This window comes from Sinocyclocheilus rhinocerous, unplaced genomic scaffold, assembly GCF_001515625.1.
Source record: "Sinocyclocheilus rhinocerous isolate Xijiao unplaced genomic scaffold, SAMN03320098_v1.1 scaffold952, whole genome shotgun sequence".
NCBI lineage: Eukaryota > Metazoa > Chordata > Actinopteri > Cypriniformes > Cyprinidae > Sinocyclocheilus > Sinocyclocheilus rhinocerous.
In genome coordinates this window covers 286,714-305,969 of record NW_015641498.1, presented here as the reverse complement: position 1 = coordinate 305,969, position 19,256 = coordinate 286,714, and the positions used below count along the sequence as shown (strand labels likewise).

Genomic DNA, 19,256 nt, shown 5'->3' with positions numbered 1-19,256 from the left:
AAAAATGTGGGGGGGGGGGGGCTCGGGACGCCCAAAGCACAACAGCCACGATTATTGGCGCTGACAAAAAGCGCTTTTCCACTGAGTGGTACGACTCGGCTCGGCTTGTGTTTCCACTGCAGTTTAGTACCGCTTTAGAGTGGGTGAGATTATACACATAATGGGCGGCCAAGAGCAGAGCGACCTCCTGAAAACGTTTTCATTCCACGTCGCCCCATCAAGATCACGCTGGATCCACTTCTCAGCTATCAACAAGAGGAACGTCTGTACTTCCTCAACAGACCACGAAACAGCCATTTTTTGGTTGTTAAAAAAAAGGTGCGCTCGTTCAAAACAGTTGCGTTCATTCGGAAAAAAAAAGTTGCGTTCGATCCTTCGCTGGCTGTGCTGATTTAAATCTAGCGGGTCTGTTGTGTATCGTGTCGCAAGTTCAATGACGCAGGTAGTGACGATTCTCTCCGGCCAATCAGTGATCAGCAGGATTTACACGTCACATTTTGGTAACAGTACGGCTCGCTTGGAACTAGAGACCTGCGCGGGACGGATTTTTCAGTCCCGCTCCCGCCCCTTCCCGCAAGATTCTGTCCCGATTCTAACTTAATCACCTCTGATTGGCCATTGCGTTCTAGAAAAAAAAACAGCTGAGTCTGTGATTGGCTACATTGCGCTACCCTTTAAACACGTGTTATAAATAGAAACTATGCCTAGCTTGCGCATATCAATCATTTTAATGTTAATATTAGTTGTTCTTTTTGCTTTTGTACAACAGATAAATAACAATTTATATGTTTTAGACACTTTATATTTAGATAATTTCTATTTTGCGGGAGTCCCGCAAATCATTTTATTCTCCCGCATCCCGCACACACACAAGTCTCTTCCCGCCCGCACCCGCACTCGCCCATCAAAAGTTGTCCCGCGCCGCACCCTGTTGCGTTGGGTCTCGCGGTACTCCCGCGGGAGTGCAGGTCTCTACTTGGAACCTCAGCTGAAGTGATACTGAAAAAAGTACTAGGTGCTGTACACGGTGGAAAACCCCCCAAAAGTGAGCCGTTTCATGCAGTGGAAAAGCGCCAAAAGTAGCCAACAATTGAAACATTTTCTACTGATTTGCTACTAGCTACTATTAAAACTTTTTAAAGCAGATATATGTTTCTAATTATACAACAATTATCAGATTATATCTTTTTTTGGTATTTTCGCCTCTTTTACGACAGGACAGATCAGAACTGACAGGAAGCGAAGTGGGAGATAGATAGGGGGGCGGGATCAGGAAAGGTCCTTGAGTCGGGATTCGAACTCGGGACGCCCAATAGCGCAACGGCACTGTATGTTGGCAAGCTGCCTACAAGGCTATCGGCGCCAACAGAATATATATAATTTTTACAATGAAAGCAGTATCTGTTTGGGACAAGAAATATTAATGTATATGTCCAACACTACACTGTTTTATGTTTTATACCAAAAATTTTAGAATTTTTACACTCAAATTTTAAGTAACAATGATTTCACAATAATTACTTAAACTGTTTTACAATGTGACAAAAATCAACAATGTAGCGCTTTGTCATGCTACATTGCAACTTGTTAGTAAAGATAGCTGGTTATTATAAATTACGTTAAACAGCCAAAAATCATACACAAATAATCAAGATTTCAGCATCCAATTTGAACATATAAATTCACACTTTATAGTAAAACTAAAAGGATCCTAATCAATGTCCACAAAACTAGAATCCTCTCATGGTTAGCAGCATGCGATAAATGACTAAACATGTCACATTCCTTTCCTAAAGCATATACAATCAGCATGGACAGTTTTGAGATGACCTTTGAATTATATTTTTTGCAAAGCTACAGGATTATTTGTTGGAAAAAAAGTTGCTTGTTATCAGAAAAACTGTTATGTAAACAGCTATTTTTGCAATACTGAAAACTGTAATTACGTTAATAGCATCACTGATTTAGTCGATTGTTCCCCTACACTGCTTTTTGATTCATAGTGACATGAGAGTATGCAGATGTGTATGACATAATAAAAGCTTTCACGTGATGATGATTGCGTTGTTTTCAGGATGTCGCGGCATTGGAGAGTCAGCCGCTGCTGGGCTTTTTCCTCCGAGAGGAGAAGACGGGACCGGCTCAGAAAATGCAGTTTAAACTGTATCATAAAAACACACTCTACTACATCTTCAGAGCAGAGGACATCCCCACTGCTCAGAGGTACAGAAGCACTTGTATGGAGTTGAATAGAGTTTGTTCTATGAATCTAGTCTAAGATTCGTAATCTGTGCTTCTTTTTTTCAGATGGATTGAAGCGTTTCAAGAGGCCATGATCCTTTGACTGGTCTGGATTTGATTAAATAGAATGAATGAATGTCGCTCGTTTGGGTTTCTGAACTGTTTACACAGGCAGTGAGTTTAAAGATGCATAAATCAAAACCCAGTTTGAAGCAAAGGATGCTGGTAGATGTAGTTTATGCATTAATCTATTTTAAGCAGCCTAATGAAGGTAAATTGATTCAGTCTGCCTCCACTGTGAGGCATTAATCCATCATTTTGTTCTTAATGTCATTTTTAGGAAACACTGCCTGTCTGTGCCAGTTCCTTTTGGTGCTTAACATTACCATGAATCCTGCCCACAAAGCATTCAGGGTCAAAAACGTGAGGCAATGACTGGTCACGAGCTCTAGATATAGACGTTTTCATTGACTCCTGACCAATAGGTTTGCTTATGAATCTTATTTAAACATGAATTAATCCTGCCCACTTTTCTGAAACGCTCCATTATGATGTAATACGGGCGGTTTGAATCTAATTGCAGTTTCACTTGTTGCCTGAAGAGGGTTTAAAAAGATTTGGTCAGGGGTGTGATTCATAGTCAAGTCTGAATGTGCATGAGCAAGTATGACAAAGGAATGTCTGATGCCAGGTCACACCTTTGGCACGGTCATGTGGCGCAGTCCGTGCAGTCTGGCATGGTGCATTATGGGAGATTTTGGATTCAACTGTGAAAAGAGGGCTTCGTTATTACTGGGCCTTAATCGTGAAGCACAGAGCGACTTTATGTAAAAATTGTACATAAAACCATAGTTTTGGAGATTGATGGTGAAAGTTTGTTATGAATGATTGATGCATTGAACGAGACCATTTACGCAAAAAAAAATTTTTACGAAAATTTTACAGTGATTGCAACAGTTTACCCAAACCCATGCTTTTACGAACAGTTCATGCGTTACCCGCAATGATTTACGTAAAAACTATTTTACAAATGATTGTAAAAATCATTACGTTTTTTTTAACGACAATTTTACACCGTGATTGCAACGGTTTACCCAAACCCATGGTTTTACTAAACAGTTCATGCGTTACCTGCAATGATTTACGTAAAAACTATTTTACAAATGATTGTAAAAATCATTAAAAATCATTTTTTTTACGCAAAATTTTACACAGGGATTGCAACAGTTTACCCAAACCCATGGTTTTACGAACAGTTCATGTGTTACCTGCAATGATTTACGTAAAAACGATTTTACAAATGATTGTAAAAATGATTGTTTTTTTTTTTACGAAAATTTTAGTGATTGCAACAGTTTACCCAAACCCATGGTTTTACAAAACAGTTCATGCGTTACCTGCAATGATTTACGTAAAAACGTTTTTACAAATGATTGTAAAAATGATTACTTTTTTTTTTTTACGAAAATTTTACACAGTGATTGCAAGTTTATCCAAACCCATGGTTTTACAAACAGTTCATGCGTTACCTGCAATGATTTACGTAAAAACGATTTTACAAATGATTACGTTTTTTTTTTATGCAAAATTTTACACAGTGATTGCAACAGTTTACCCAAACCCATGGTTTTACTAACAGTTCATGCGTTACCTGCAATGATTTACGTAAAAACGATTTTACAAATGATTGTAAAAATGATTACGTTTTTTTTTTTACGAACATTTTACACCGTGATTGCAACAGTTTACCCATGCATTACCTGCAATGATTTACGTAAACCTGCAATGATTTACGTAAAAACGATTTTACAAATGATTGTAAAAATGATTACGTTTTTTTTTTTACGAACATTTTACACCGTGATTGCAACAGTTTACCCATGCATTACCTGCAATGATTTACGTAAAAACTTTTTTACAAATGATTGTAAAAATGATTACGCTTTTTTTTTTTACGAAAATTTTACGAACAGTTCATGCGTTACCTGCAATGATTTACGTAAAAACGATTTTACAAATGATTGTAAAAATGATTGTTTTTTTTTTTACGAAAATTTTAGTGATTGCAACAGTTTACCCAAACCCATGGTTTTACAAAACAGTTCATGCGTTACCTGCAATGATTTACGTAAAAACGTTTTTACAAATGATTGTAAAAATGATTACTTTTTTTTTTTTACGAAAATTTTACACAGTGATTGCAAGTTTATCCAAACCCATGGTTTTACAAACAGTTCATGCGTTACCTGCAATGATTTACGTAAAAACGATGTTACAAATGATTGTAAAAATTATTACGTTTTTTTTTTTTACGAAAATTTTACACAGTGATTGCAACAGTTTACCCATGGTTTTACGAACAGTTCATGCATTACCTGCAATGATTTACGTAAAAACGATTTTTCAAATGATTCACATATTGAATGTAACAAAATGCACTTTTTATTGAGCAAGATTGACAACCATTTACCTAAATGTTTTTTAGAACAAATCATGCATTTTTGTTAAAAAAATTACATGTTGATTTTACAAAGGGTTCATGCATGAAATGTGAGCATTTCCGTAATGTTTTTTTTAAAACAAAGATTAATGCATTACATGAAACAGTTCATGTAGGCATGTTCTTTTTATGAACAATTCATGCATTATATTTTGCGGAAGAATGGTTTTATGAACAATTTATACATATTTATTCTGCTTGTATTCCCTGAAGAAAAATGCCTTTTATTTGGTTTTCAGCCTGTTACTGTTACAAAAATGTTTTAATAATTTTTTTTAAAAACTTTGCATTTCCGTAATGTTTTTTTTAAAACAAAGATTAATGCATTACATGAAACAGTTCATGTAGGCATGTTCTTTTTATGAACAATTCATGCATTATATTTTGCGGAAGAATGGTTTTATGAACAATTTATACATATTTATTCTGCTTGTATTCCCTAAAGAAAAATGCCTTTTATTTGGTTTTCAGCCTGTTACTGTTACAAAAATGTTTTAATAATTTTTTTAAAAAACTTTTGTAGGTGTTTTGACTGACTGTTGTTTTAAACCTTATACTGGACAGAACTGGAAGTGTACATATTTTCTAAATGGTAATATAATGCAGGTGTATTTAAAATAGTTCAGGATGTTTAATGGCCTCAATGAATTATGTGTAGTAAAGACACAGTGCCAGGCTGGCTAACTCAGCACTGTTTTAACTTACTATATTAGACATTATAGCACACCGGCTGTGAATACAGAGAGAAAAACTAGTGCTCTTATCAGGGAAAGATGTAACACACATTAAATACTCTAATGCACCTTGTTCAGGACCACCTCTCTTAACACTTTGACAATGGGTATGACCTGATTATAGTCTCTACAGTTTTCACTAAGGTCCTTCGTCAGCTCCAGCCACAGAAAGCCACTGATCTTTCACTGTTTGAAGTGTAACAAGTCCAAGGAATGGATTTTATTTGTCTTGCGGTAATATGTTCGATATTGATCACATTTGTGTGTTGAATGTTTGTTTACATTTTGTAAGATTGTTTTGCATTTTGGGAAAAATTAGATACACCACTGTTATGTTTTTTTTTTTCTCCTTCGTGTGATCCACTTTTAAGAAAAATATAATTGCAATTCCTGATGCTTCTCGTCAGATTGTCACTAGTTCCCAAAGGAAGGTTTGTCATCCTGAAGTAATGTTAATATCTTGAGGATTTCAAGGGAGTAGGCTATGCCCCAACATAAATGTAAAGTGCAAATAATTTTTAATAAATAATGTAATGTAATAAGAAAACATGTCGGTAGGTCTGGTTAAACTTGGTTTCATAACGACTTAGGGTATGTTCCCTTACAAAAATTATCCATGGTTTTATCACAGTAAAAGTGTAGTAACTGTTTTTTGGCGTATTTATTATCATTTGTATAACCAGTTTTACTGGCAATACCATGGTTAAACTATGGTTATTGTAGCAAATCCATGGTTAATTTGTGGTTACCATAGTTTAGCTATAGTAACCATGGTTTTATTTGTACTGTAGTAAAACCATGGTTTATTTTCATAAGGGTTTGCTGAGTATATATATTTATATACGTAATATATACATTACGCAGTTCACATTCCTATTGATTCTATGCAGTTAATTAGATTAAATTATATGGGTTCTTGGCTGGTACCAATAACTAGAAAGTAGCAAACTGCATTATCCATTACCAGATACATTGGTAGCCTACTGTACATGTAACAATCGGTTAAACTGGGACTGTTGTTGCCAAATGTGTATCCAGTTCTTCAATGTATCATTTTGGCTTCCAGAAGCACTATAAAATGTGAGGATCTCTAGTTAATCATGCTGGCTAACGTCGTAAATGCACTACCGCTCAACCTTCACTAAAACCAATGCGGTCTCACGACTGCATTTGCGCATGCGCAGATGTGCAGGTCTGCTTTGAGCGGGTCGCGAACTCTGACCTCCTGTAGCTGCAGTGAGCCGTCAGTTTACGATAATTTATCAAAACATCACAGTAGTTGGATAATTTCTCACGCGTTCAGGGTAAGAATAACCCTTTCTATATTGTTAACGCCCACTGTGTTTGCAGTAATTGGTTAGGATTAATAATTCAGGAGAATATTAGCACTGTTGATAGCCGGCCTGCTAACACGCGTTAGCGTAGAAGCCGCTAGCATAACAGAAAATATCGCTCATTACCGGCAAACGCCTGCGATTAAACTAACCCTAAGAGCTTTTTTGGTTATTTAAGAACAATAAATATACATATAACAAAGCAGCTAATGGACATCATAACGAATCGGATGCAGACATGAAGTTATTTAGCAGGCTAACGCTATCAGTTGGCTAATCTGTTATCAGTGCGCTGGTAAACACAACAGATCCGATCACAAGATAACACAAAGACTATCATATGGACGTATTAATTTATCATTTGAGATCAAAAATTTGAAGATACTAGATGTGTCCTGTTATCCATGTGTGAAGCGCTGCTGCAGTGAGGATCCCTCTGTGTATGTGTGGGGAGCTTTAACCCTTCAATCGTGACCTTTAACCTACAGGAACAGATCTAACTTTATCTTCCCGGATCAACACCCGCACATTCCACATGAGTTACTGACCCCCAGCTGTCATTCACGCCAGATCGCATTTATTTAATTATCAAGTCATTTAGTTCCTTGAGAAACGCTCAAATCAATACGCGGTGCAGGCTTGTGTGCTAATGTAGCTCCTGCTAACCATATGACTGTGAGATTTCACTATTTCTTTATCAGTCTGAACTGATTGACAACACTAAACAGAAAACTTAAAACGTGTTGAGCATATAGATGGATCATTAATAATAAAGGCCCTGAAAATAATTGGTTAAAGTGATACAGATGATGGAATGGCAAGAACTGCAAAGTCATGAACAATTTGACTTATAATAAATAGGTGGAAACAAGCCTCTTTGTGTAATTATATGAACAAACCCCTAAACCTAAATATTACGCTTAGGCATGTAATTCATCCCAGACTCTTTATGCTCAGGACTTTTCTAAGAGATCAAACTTGAGATGTTTGCCTGGCGGACAATAAAACGGGTGGAAAATCTCAGACTTTAAAGAAAGAACAGAATTTCATGGAGACTTGGGCTAGTAAGTCTCCAGCAATGTAGTGCCTCTTTAATCATCCATTGTTTATGATCAATAAATGAGCCTGCAACATAGTAAACTGAAACCCCTTGGAGTTTCAAGAGCAAAAACAGAAGTTATTTTACAAAAATCATCAAATTGCAACAAAGCGGGAGGCCACACACTATCCTCCGATCACCTGCGAGCAGGATAGCTATGGAGATGGAAAAGGAGAATAAAACAAGACAAGAGCACTAAGTGGGAGCTTTAATATAGCCACATAGGCTATTTATAATAAGATTAACTCGAACCATATGTATCTACAATTAGTATTACGTCTAATGATTAATGCATTATAAAAATATTTTACGAATTAAATTAGGTCCCTTTACTCCCCTGCACACCGTTCACCTTCTCCCATGTTTCCTCCATCTCTGTACATCTCTGTTGGTGGCCTTGTTTGTCTATTTACATCTACACCGTCACATGTTTGCATGTTAAACGCGATTTTACTCCAATAAGGGGGAGAAGGGGGCACTATGTGCGTTGACGAATAACGCTACAGCACATTAAATATTGATCTGATTGGCTTTTACCTGCAAGCAGACAGTGTCAACAATATACTGGAAAAAAACAAGATCATAAATGTAAAGAAACGAAGTTGCTTGCCAGTTTTTCCTAACAAGCAACCATATTTGTTCAAATAAGCCCAAAAAAACACACACCACACGATTTTTTAACCCAACTTCGCAAAAAAAGAAGCCCAAAGTCGTGTGACATACGCGGACTTGGCAACTGTGACTAACTAGCATCTTGGCAGGAAATTTTGCACCACTCAAAAGACACCACACCAAAATTTTTTGCATTTTTTACATTCCACAGACCCCACATATGATCATCCTTGTGCGCGGGACCCCCATTCTAAAAGTCTAAAAATGAATATAGATATGCATGAAATATTGATTGATAATATTTTGTCTTTTACAAGGTCTTTGTGCAAATGGTTGATGTGGATCCTCAAGAGTATCTTGAGTTGTGTGTTATTTTTCTCAGTGGGCATGTGGCTGATGGGGCGTTGCTGAGCCTCGGTTTTGACAGAACGGTATCATGGAAGGAGAAAGTCCCAGAATTCAGCTGGTGTCTGCAGATGGAGGCCTACAGGTTGCATGTTTACACCGTAAATGTTTGATAAATGCTAAATGCTATGATAAATGTATTACATTTTATTGAACTGCAGTTATGTATTTTCAAACTTTCGTATGCCATCAGTGAAACTTTTTTAATCGAGGGGTGTTATAATTAATTTTTTCGTTGCACTTCAAAAAAGCTGTCCAACCAATAAGAGCTGTGCTTACAGTGACATTTTCAGAAACGTAAAGTTGTGCCCCACTGCCCTTGTGTAGCACTGTATTTCTGCTTTTTCATAAGTCCCACCTTATAGAATGAATTTGTATTTTCATTAGTTTTTTCACATTGATCTGAACGGTCAAATTGTATACGAAAATTGGACCGAATTTCCATGCCATAATTTGTTTTGGTTTAAACCGACATTTACTCTATTTGCTTTATTACTGTAAATGTAATTAGGTTTCAATTAGTGCTCTCAAACGATTAATCGCATCCAAAATAAAAGTTTTTGTTTACATAATATATGTGTGTGTATTGTTTGTGTATATTTAATATGTATATATAAATATACACACATACAGCATATATTTTGAAAATATTTAGGACATGTATATATTTATATTCATATAATTTATATAATATATAAATATATTACTTTTTTCTTATATACATGAATGTCTGTGTATTTATATATACATAATAAATATACACAGTACACACACATAAATTATGTAAACAAATCTTTTATTTTGGATGCGATTAATCGCGATTAATCGTTTGACTGCACTAGTTTCAATCTGATGGTTTTTGTTGTCATGTGTTGTATCAGATTGTGACGCAGCAGCAGTTGGCTCAGAAGCTGCAGATAGTCACAGCCATTGATCAGGCTGGAGCCGGCAAGCAGCAGTTTATATTAGCTAACCTGGATTACCCCAACCAGGAGAAACTGTTCATCAAACAAGAGAACTCACCAACCAAGGTCATCTTAACATCTGCTGATGGGTCTGCTGTCAATCAGCTGCTTTTCGCATCGCCTGAGCTGACAGGACAACAGATCCAGGTAAACAGGCACCACTCATTTAAGCCCAAAGTATACTTTGGTTTTTATGTGTGCGCTACACTTTGCGTTCAGTGAGTGCATCATCAGCATAGTGCGCACAAAATGTACACACGCAGCCTGATTTTTCTAAATGCATATACTGTTTATGCTCGGCTCATGTACGCATCTTGAATTAGTTGGTCTACAAGTTGGCGAGAATGGCCCATTGTTTCACTGTCGAAAAACAAACAGGGCTGCACTTTCCAAAAGCATTGTAAGCCTAAGTAGATCGTAGACCCAATGTCACCAGTGGAGCTACGACCAACTTATGCCGAGTTCACACTGCACAGTTTTAGCCCGATTTTTCACTCGCCGACAGGTTTTGCGCACGCAGTGTGAAAACAACGGCGATCCGACAAGTTTGAAAATCGTGAAAATCGTGCAGTAGGCTAACGATGCTTTTGGAAAACGCAGCCCAGAACAGTACTAGAGACTGCAACAACAATAGACAACTGCAACTTTCATTTAAAAGTGTACAAAGACATTTCTATTGGTCATTATTACTTTTATAGAGAAATTGCGCAGACATTGGACGAAGATGAAAGTTTCTAATGCGCATGTGTGGACCTCCTGTGTTCATGCACACTATCAAATAAAGTATACGTTTAACACATGCGTGGGCACGTTAAGATTTCGGTATACTCTGGCCTTTATTTTCGTTTTAGTTTAATTAAAAAAATCCAGTATAGCGGACGAAGATTATTGATTTTTCTTTTATGCCAAAAATCATTAGGATATTAAGTAAAGATCATGTTCGATGAAGATATTTTGTAAAGTTCCTATTGTAAATATATCAAAACTTAATTTTTGATGAGTGATATGCATTGCTAAGATCTTTATTCGGTTTTCTCAATATTTAGATTTTTTTGCACCCTCAGATTCCAGTTTTTCAAATAGTTGCATCTCGGCCAAATATTGTCCTATGCTAACAAACCATATATCAATGGAAAGCTTATTTATTCAGCTTCCAGGTGATATGAATCCTGATATGCTATCCTAACAAACCATATTATCAATGGAAAGCTTATTTATTCAGCTTCCAGATGATATGATGTATAAATCTCAAATTGACCCTTATGACTGGTTTTGTGCTTCAGGATCACATTTGTGTGTGCTATTTGTCTTTTAGCCTTATTAGAGTGTTGTGCTGTTAGCTTAGCAACATGCTAATGTCAAACTATTGAAATGAATGGCAAGTCAAATCCCCAGTGTGGAGAAACACCATATAAATACTACAGTACAAAAACATTATTCACTACACTGTATTATGTATCACTGTACCATGGTACCGCCACATTACCTTTTGGTTTACTTTTTTGGGTAAGACTTACTATAATTGTAGTCATCTCATAGAAGCTTGTATTGTGGTAATCTGTATTTCTTGTGTGTTTATATATACAGTATTTCCTTTTGTAATTTACACAATACTATTGTTCATATTTATAGTTTAGAATGTTTTGTTTTTCAGTTTGTGACGGAAGGCTCAGAACAGGGCACCACGAAGCCTCCAGTGGAGTATTGTGTAGTTTGTGGAGACAGGGCCTCAGGTAAATGACACACACACATAGTTGTGTTTTAAATAATTGCGACCTCAAACAGAATTCGATTCATTGCGTTATTTTTCTAAATGGATGTTTCTGTACTGTTATTGTGCGTGTGTTCAGGTCGTCATTATGGAGCAGTGAGCTGTGAGGGCTGTAAGGGTTTCTTCAAGCGCAGCATCAGGAAGAATCTGGTGTACACGTGCCGCGGGTCTGGAGAATGTGTCATCAACAAACACCATCGAAACCGGTGTCAGTACTGCAGACTGCAGCGCTGCATGGCCCTCGGCATGAAACAAGACTGTGAGTCCAGTTCAGATTCATGACTGATGACTCAAATCATGCGGCTTGTCATTAGACTCATGAAATTCCTCCAACAGCTGTTCAGTGTGAGAGGAAACCGGTGGAGGTGTCGAGAGAGAAGCCAGCAAACTGTGCGCCCTCCATCGAAAAGATCTACATCCGTAAAAACCTCTGCAGCCCTCTTGCCGCCATGCCAACGTTTGTTAGTGAAAAAGAGACTGCCAGGTACGGATGTGAATGTGTGTTTGAGTCAAATAGAATCTCTTTTTTGTTTGTTTGTTTTTAACGCTCACTTCGTGTCTGATCACAGGTCCACCAGTTTACTGGACTCCAACATGCTCTTGAACATCCAGCAGTCTCTTTCCAAACTTGACAACACCATTTTAATTCCTTCTTCGCCAGATCAGGTAAAATGTTTTTTGTTTTTTTTTGGTAATTATTCAAATTAAATCCATTATATTTTGTACTATATATAATAAATTCATATTTATTATTATTAAAAATTATTATTACTGTTAAGTCTGGTTCCTTTAGAAATTTTAGAAACTAGAAAATATTGTACAATCTATTTTCCTGGGGCCCATTTCAATAAGGTGGGAAACTCTGAGTTTTGGGGTTCGGAACAGCTGAATTGAGTTAGTTCAATTCAATCCACTCTGAAATTACGATTCACCATGGCATCAGCACCTGACAAAAAGACTTCCGCATGCTACGAAATACATAGGATCTAACTTTAACCCGTAAGACCTTCGTTCATCTTCGGAACACAAATTAAGATATTTTTGATGAAATCTTGGTAAACCATGGTAACTGACTCTAAGTATAAGTTACCTCTCTTTCAGAAACAGGCTTGACTTACCCTGCTTTCTCGGGTTTGACAAACCTTCCCCTCTGAAACGGAAACCCCAGAGTTTCCCTCATCTCAGGGTTATCATACTCAGAGTTTTCACTTAACCTCCTTTCTGAAATGAGCCTCAGTGGCCTGTTGCATGAAGCTAGCTGAACAAACTCAGAGTTTCTAAATAGGTTTAGAGTTGATAAAACCAAACAAATCCAACCTGGTTTAGATCAGGTTCAGCGGGCTCACAAACCTTGATATAAACATTCTCTGTCAACATTCTCTGAGTTTGATCCAGAGTTTGTGATTAACTGAAAGTGTGACGGGTGGAGAGCGTCAGTTTGATTCAGTTTTCGTGAGAGTCGGCGCAATTCATTTCTCTGCTTAATATTAAGAGATGTTGTTATTAAAAATAGAATGAATTTAAACCCATTTACAAGGCAGGAATAAACACTTTAGTTTGAGAAGACAGCAGAAATCAAATATCCAACTGACTATGCAAATGAATCAACTGAATTTAATAATTTATTTAGTTTCACAAAGAGCTCAAAAGAAAACACGCAATTTAGTAATTAATAGCTTTAAATATTAAAACTTATTTATGTGTATTTATTTAAATTAGTTTAAATGGAAAGTTTAATATTAATTGCTAGTTTATATAATTATTATTTGAATAAATTATATGAATTATAAATAATTATAACTCATATAATATGAATATTATATATATATATATTTGCATAAAGAAAATGAAGCCTATTTCAGGACTTTCAAGAATTTGTACTTTCTTTACATTATTTTTATGAAAGTTAAACACATTCCACCCAGTTTTCATTACCAATGCCGAAATTATAATATTATTTAAATTTGAAAGTAATTTTTACATAATGGTAGTGTTTGTTTTTTAACGGCATTCAATTTGTGAATTTTTTTGTACATTTTTATTTTTTTTTTAATTAGAGATTTTGGGCTGAAATATAACCTGGACAGGAATGTATATTGATGTTTTCTGACTTTCACTGTAGAATGATTCTAGTCAAGGAGATCTGGGTACCTTGGCCAACGTGGTCACATCACTCGGTCACCTCAGCAAAAGTCGTGAGATGATGGACAGCAGCACCGACCTATCGGGGATAGAGACCATGAGTAACGAGGACAGCGTTATGACGGACATTCAAAGGGATGAGTCGAATGATGTCACACGGTGCGGAAAGCAACTTTGTAGACCTAATATCAAGCCTGGAAGATGTGAGGTAAATGGCTATGCTTAAATTTCTGTTGGTTTGTGTCCAGGGCCTTTGACACGCTCACAAAGGTGCTTCATTCGGAGGAGGGTTGTGGGGAAGAGGTGGCTGAGGGGGCTGTCAGGGTTGATGAACAGACCACCACCCTACTGGAACTAGAGGGACCGCTGCTCTCAGATATGCATGTGCCGTTTAAGGTCAGGCGTCACTATTGACTTGCACACACTGCAGTTACAACTCCAAAAATGATGTACCAGTAACAACCTGTATTAAATATTGTGTGTAGCTGATGATGCCGCTGCCCATGCCAGACTTCCTGAATCTGAATTACATCTGTGAATCAGCTTCTCGTCTGCTCTTCCTCTCAATGCACTGGGCACGCTCTATTCCAGCTTTCCAGGCCCTTGGGTGAGTGTATTAATGATCCCGTTTACACCAGGTTTAGGCGATCACAAGTGCATAGCACTAAATACAGATGTAAATGAGCTAAAATATCATTTTGATTAAAAATACATTTTAATATATTTTATAGGCCTATATAAGTATATGTTGGCCTTATGCAGTGAAACAGAACTACAGGCATAAACGGTCTTTTTTTCCTCCTCATGTGTACAGTGCACTGTGTAATATTTTTAGATGTGAACTTGTGGCTGTGTCCTCATTTTATTTTCTGTATTTTTGGTGTTTAGCTCAGAGAACAGCATCACACTGATGAAGGCCTGCTGGAATGAGTTGTTTGCTTTAGGTCTGGCTCAGTGTTCACACATTATGAATGTAGAAACCATCCTCACAGCCATAATTAACCACTTACAGACCAGCCTGGATGAAGGTATGTGGACCTGTTGCTCTTGATTTTTCTGTGTCCTGTCTAATTTATGTAAGCAAATCAGTTGCTAACTTTAGGTCAGCTGATTTTTGTCAGTTGTTTAATTCAGGCAAACTTTATTTATTTATTTTACTTTTTTATTATATTAATATACTTCATATATTGAAGCTCTGCTTCTGAAGCTTCGAAACGTTTGTGAATCAATTTTTTCGAAACGGTGGTTTCGGAGCGCATATCAAACTGCCGAAGTCACGTGATTTCAGTACACAAGGCTTCATTACGTCATAACTGTTTCGAAACGTTTCAGAATTTCAATGGTTTGCCATTGGGGGGCGATTTCTTTAAACCCGTGAATCATGCGAGTTCATTGAAATCGCCCCCCCCAGCGTCGAACCATTGAACCAGCATCTATGGTTTTTCCTGATCTCGGATCAGTTTCATCAATTTGTAGACATTTTTAACGAGACATTTGTGTAATTAAAAGGAGGAGAAGTAGTTAATAGTCTCTTACTGGCCTCTTGATACAAGCTCTCCATGAAACAAACAAAATAAGCCCTGCAAATTAATAGAAAACCACATATTATACAGACACTTCATATTTAATGGTATTTTATTCTTTTTATTGTATTTAATGTATTAAAAACTCTTGAGTGTGTTTGTAAATTGACACCCTGATGAAGGCGAGTTAGCCGCAATGTGTCGGTGCACAAATGTGTTGTTTTAAATATTAAAGCCATGTGAATAAAGGCTTTTTAATTTTTTCACACTACTCGAGTGCCTTGGATTTATGAGTATTTTTATTAAAAACTTTTTGTTGCATTTACACACTTTTGACCAGCAGTTGTCACTAGCGTGTGGTGTTTCGAGCGCTTCGAAACAGTGAATCATTTTGCAAATCGATTGGTTCAATTGATTTGAAGCTTCGAAAAGGTTCGTTTCTCCCATCACTACTTTGTAGGCCCAGAAACAAGTTAGTATTTTATTACTTCCAGTTCCATCATCCCAAAGTCCGTTTTTTTTTAATGGGTTTTTAAATGCCTGAAATGATGTCTGTGGTTGCTAAGTAGCTTAATGGGACTGCAAAGGTTGTCAGGGACATTAAATGTCATGAAAACTCGTCTACAAGATTCACCACTTTTACAGCCTTGTTGGGTTTATAATTGCACTCTTACAAACTATTCGAACTCAAACTCAGAAAAAATAGTTTTTTAAATAAAGGTTTTAAAAGTTTTCGGAAGCTTAGTCATAGTGAAGTTAAATTTATGCTACCGTGGTGTAGTTTGTTTATAGTCTATGATTAGTTTTTTACTTCTGCCAATTTGTATTTAGCCGTCAAAATGAATCACAATGAGCAAAATGTGCAAGATTCATAAACCTTTGTTGGTCACAGAGCTTATTTTCTACAATAATCCAAAAGCGAATGGGAAAATTCTATTGGCTTTTGTCGAAGGACCCAGGGTGATGCTAACTTTGGTGTTGGTCTACAAAAATATGCCATGAATGCAGCATTGTTGTATAGAGAAAACGAAATTGTTTGCTTTTATATTACCTTTGTACTAAAGCAAATTGTTAAAATATTATCTGAAATGATTATTTGAAGTTAACTTGATACACTACGGAGCCCCGCACATGACATGCAAGAAAAAAATAAATAAATCGTTCGCACGATTTACTAATTCGTTCCCTCAATGTACTAAAACGTGCACACGATTACTATTTCGTTCCCTCGATTTGCTAAATCGTGCGCACAATTTACTAATTAGTTCTCTCGATTTATAAATCGTGTGCACGATTTAGCAAAGGGAACGAATGAATATATATATATATATATATATATATAAATATTAATTTGAAAATTTCATACAATTCATTTGAGGGCTTTTTTTCAACACATGTTTCATTTTACATTTTGTTTGTAATTAATCACATTGATGTTCCAAAAATATCACCAAAAATGCTATATTAATTGATCTTATGGGCTATTGAAACAACATTGAACCCCATTGACTTTATACATGACATGCAAGAAAAAAATAAATAAATCGTTCGCACGATTTACTAATTCGTTCCCTCAATGTACTAAAACGTGCACACGATTACTATTTCGTTCCCTCGATTTGCTAAATCGTGCGCACAATTTACTAATTAGTTCTCTCGATTTATAAATCGTGTGCACGATTTAGCAAATCGAGGGAACGAATTAGTAAATCGTGTGCACAATTTATAAATCGAGGGAACGAAATGGTAAATCTTGCACACGATTTAGCCTACAAATTTTTTTTTCTGCATGCCATGTGCGTGGCTCCGTAATACACAGATACCTAATGAGAAATGTGTGTGTGTTCAACAGAAAAACTGTCCCCAGAGCGTGTGAAGCTAGTCATGGAGCATATCTGGCGTATGCAGGAATTTTGTAACAGTATGAGTCGCATGAGTCCTGACGCATATGAATATGCTTACCTCAAAGCTGTGGTTCTCTTCAGCCCAGGTGAGCACAACTGGAGTTTATCTGAAAAATATGAATGAAATGGAGAAGAAAAAAGTAAGAATGAAGTTGATTGTGTGTTTTTCATAGATCACTCTGGAGTGGACGGCACCCTTCAGATCGATCGCTTTCAGGAGAAAGCCTACATGGAACTGCAGGACTATGTGAGCAAAGTGTATCCAGAGGACACATATCGGTGAGTGACTGTAGTAGCTTGCGTTTGTCCAACCAATAATCATAGATTCTCAATTATAAAGTGCATAATTATGGTCTAATTCATTTTGAATATTTAGGATTTTTTTTTTTAATTTAGTTTTATTTGAGATACACTAGTTGACTATAAAGCCCCGTTCACACCAAGAACGATAACTATAAAGGTATTAGTGTCCATCGTCTGTTTATTCTAAGCACATGCTCATCTGCCGCTTTAAATTCTCCAGCTCGTGATAGCAGGATGGATTCTGATTGGCTGCCAATGTTTGTATTGTTCATTAGCTGGAAAAAAATCGTTCTGAAAGTGATTCCAACGATATCGTTTCTCTGTGCCTTTATCGTTACAGCTGCGGTGTGGACTCTGCTATTCTTTAATATTGAGAACGATTTTTAGAACTATATCTTTATCGTTATCGTCCTTGGTGTGAATGGGCCTTAAGCCCCGTTCACACCAAGAACGATAACTATAAAGATAACGATATTAGCGTCCACACCAGCGAACGATATCGTCTGTTTATTCTAAGCGCACATGCGTCTGCCGCTTTAAATTCTCCAGGTCGTGATAGCAGGATGGATTCTGATTGGCTGTCAGTGATTTATCGTTCATCAGCTGGAAAAAAATCGTTTTGAAAGTGATTCCAACGATATCGTTCCTCTGTATCGTTATCGTTATAGTTGTGGTGTGAACTATGCTATTCTTTAATATTGAGAATGATTTTTAGAAGTATATCTTTATCGTTATCTTTATAGTTATCGTGCTTGGTGTGAATGGGCCTTAAACGAAACTATAAATCCTCTTTCAGTCTTTCAAAACTGTTAGTTCGTCTGCCTGCTCTGCGGCTCATGAGCGCGGCGGTGACCGAAGAGCTCTTTTTCACCGGTTTAATCGGGAACGTTCAGATCGACAGCATCATTCCCTACATCCTCAAAATGGAGTCTACCGACTACAACAGCCAGCCAATCAGCACTGCCGAGTGACAGAAACCCCGCCCACAGCCACACCCATCAGCTTTGCTCGCTCAGACCCTTTGAGCCTAAACAGATATAATCATGTGAATTTTGAATGAGAAAATCATTTTGTTCTGACTTTGCTTTTTCATTTGGTCAGTGGTTGTGTTTATGGGTTATGTACAGTAGTATGGATAAAGTGGTTTACCGCAACTGTTGCGGTTGGATCATTTGGCTTTTATTGTACTAGTGTACTTATGTTTAGAAAAAGTATCTATAAAGACAGGAAGTGCAAGGAATCTGTTCTTAAGAACTTGTTCCAAAGAGAACTTTGCCCCCCGCCCCAAGCACTGATTTTCTCTGTATGTATATGAATGATGTATATAGGAATAATAAATGTCAAATCAAGGGGGAAAATGTCTGTATTTTGGTATTTGTTGGAGACTGTTCCTTTTTTATGAACACATTAAATGTGATATACAGGGTTCCCAGAGTCACGGAAAATCTTATTTTCATCCCTGGAAAAGTCATGGGAAATTATGTAGTGCATGTAAATGTTTCTGTTTATGCTCTATTATATTTAATTGGCAAAATATTAATCTATGAGTGCAGTCTTCAGTGTGTGGGAGTCTAGTCAGTGATTGAACTCTGTAACGTTTAAATAATGAATATGTTTGTGTTGTGTTGCATTTTTATTAAAGGGTAAACCAGACTTTCAGAAACATGCTCTGGACAAGCTTGGACACTTAAATTGCACTATAAATCATTATTACTATCACTGA

The 19,256-nt window shown here is 36.7% G+C and overlaps 2 protein-coding genes across 2 annotated transcripts in view; both read left to right on the top strand.

The window, feature by feature from the left end:
• fgd6 (FYVE, RhoGEF and PH domain containing 6) overlaps positions 1-3,259 on the top strand; it is a 27,081-nt gene extending 23,822 nt beyond the window's left edge. Inside the window, exons 20-21 of the mRNA XM_016571860.1 lie at positions 2,075-2,223; positions 2,308-3,259. Coding sequence (XP_016427346.1) covers positions 2,075-2,223; positions 2,308-2,344 — 186 coding nt within the window. The 3' untranslated portion in view covers positions 2,345-3,259. The remainder of the gene's footprint in view (positions 1-2,074; positions 2,224-2,307) is intronic.
• Positions 3,260-6,619: 3,360 nt separating this feature from the next.
• nr2c1 (nuclear receptor subfamily 2, group C, member 1) lies at positions 6,620-19,256 on the top strand. Its single transcript, XM_016571862.1, has 14 exons — positions 6,620-6,779; positions 8,903-9,010; positions 9,807-10,037; positions 11,545-11,623; positions 11,741-11,920; positions 11,998-12,145; positions 12,231-12,327; positions 13,784-13,962; positions 14,052-14,199; positions 14,289-14,410; positions 14,692-14,831; positions 17,179-17,316; positions 17,404-17,509; positions 18,330-19,256. Exons 2-14 carry the CDS (start codon positions 8,957-8,959, stop codon positions 18,502-18,504), a joined length of 1,797 nt encoding a protein of 598 aa, XP_016427348.1. The 5' UTR covers positions 6,620-6,779; positions 8,903-8,956; the 3' UTR covers positions 18,505-19,256.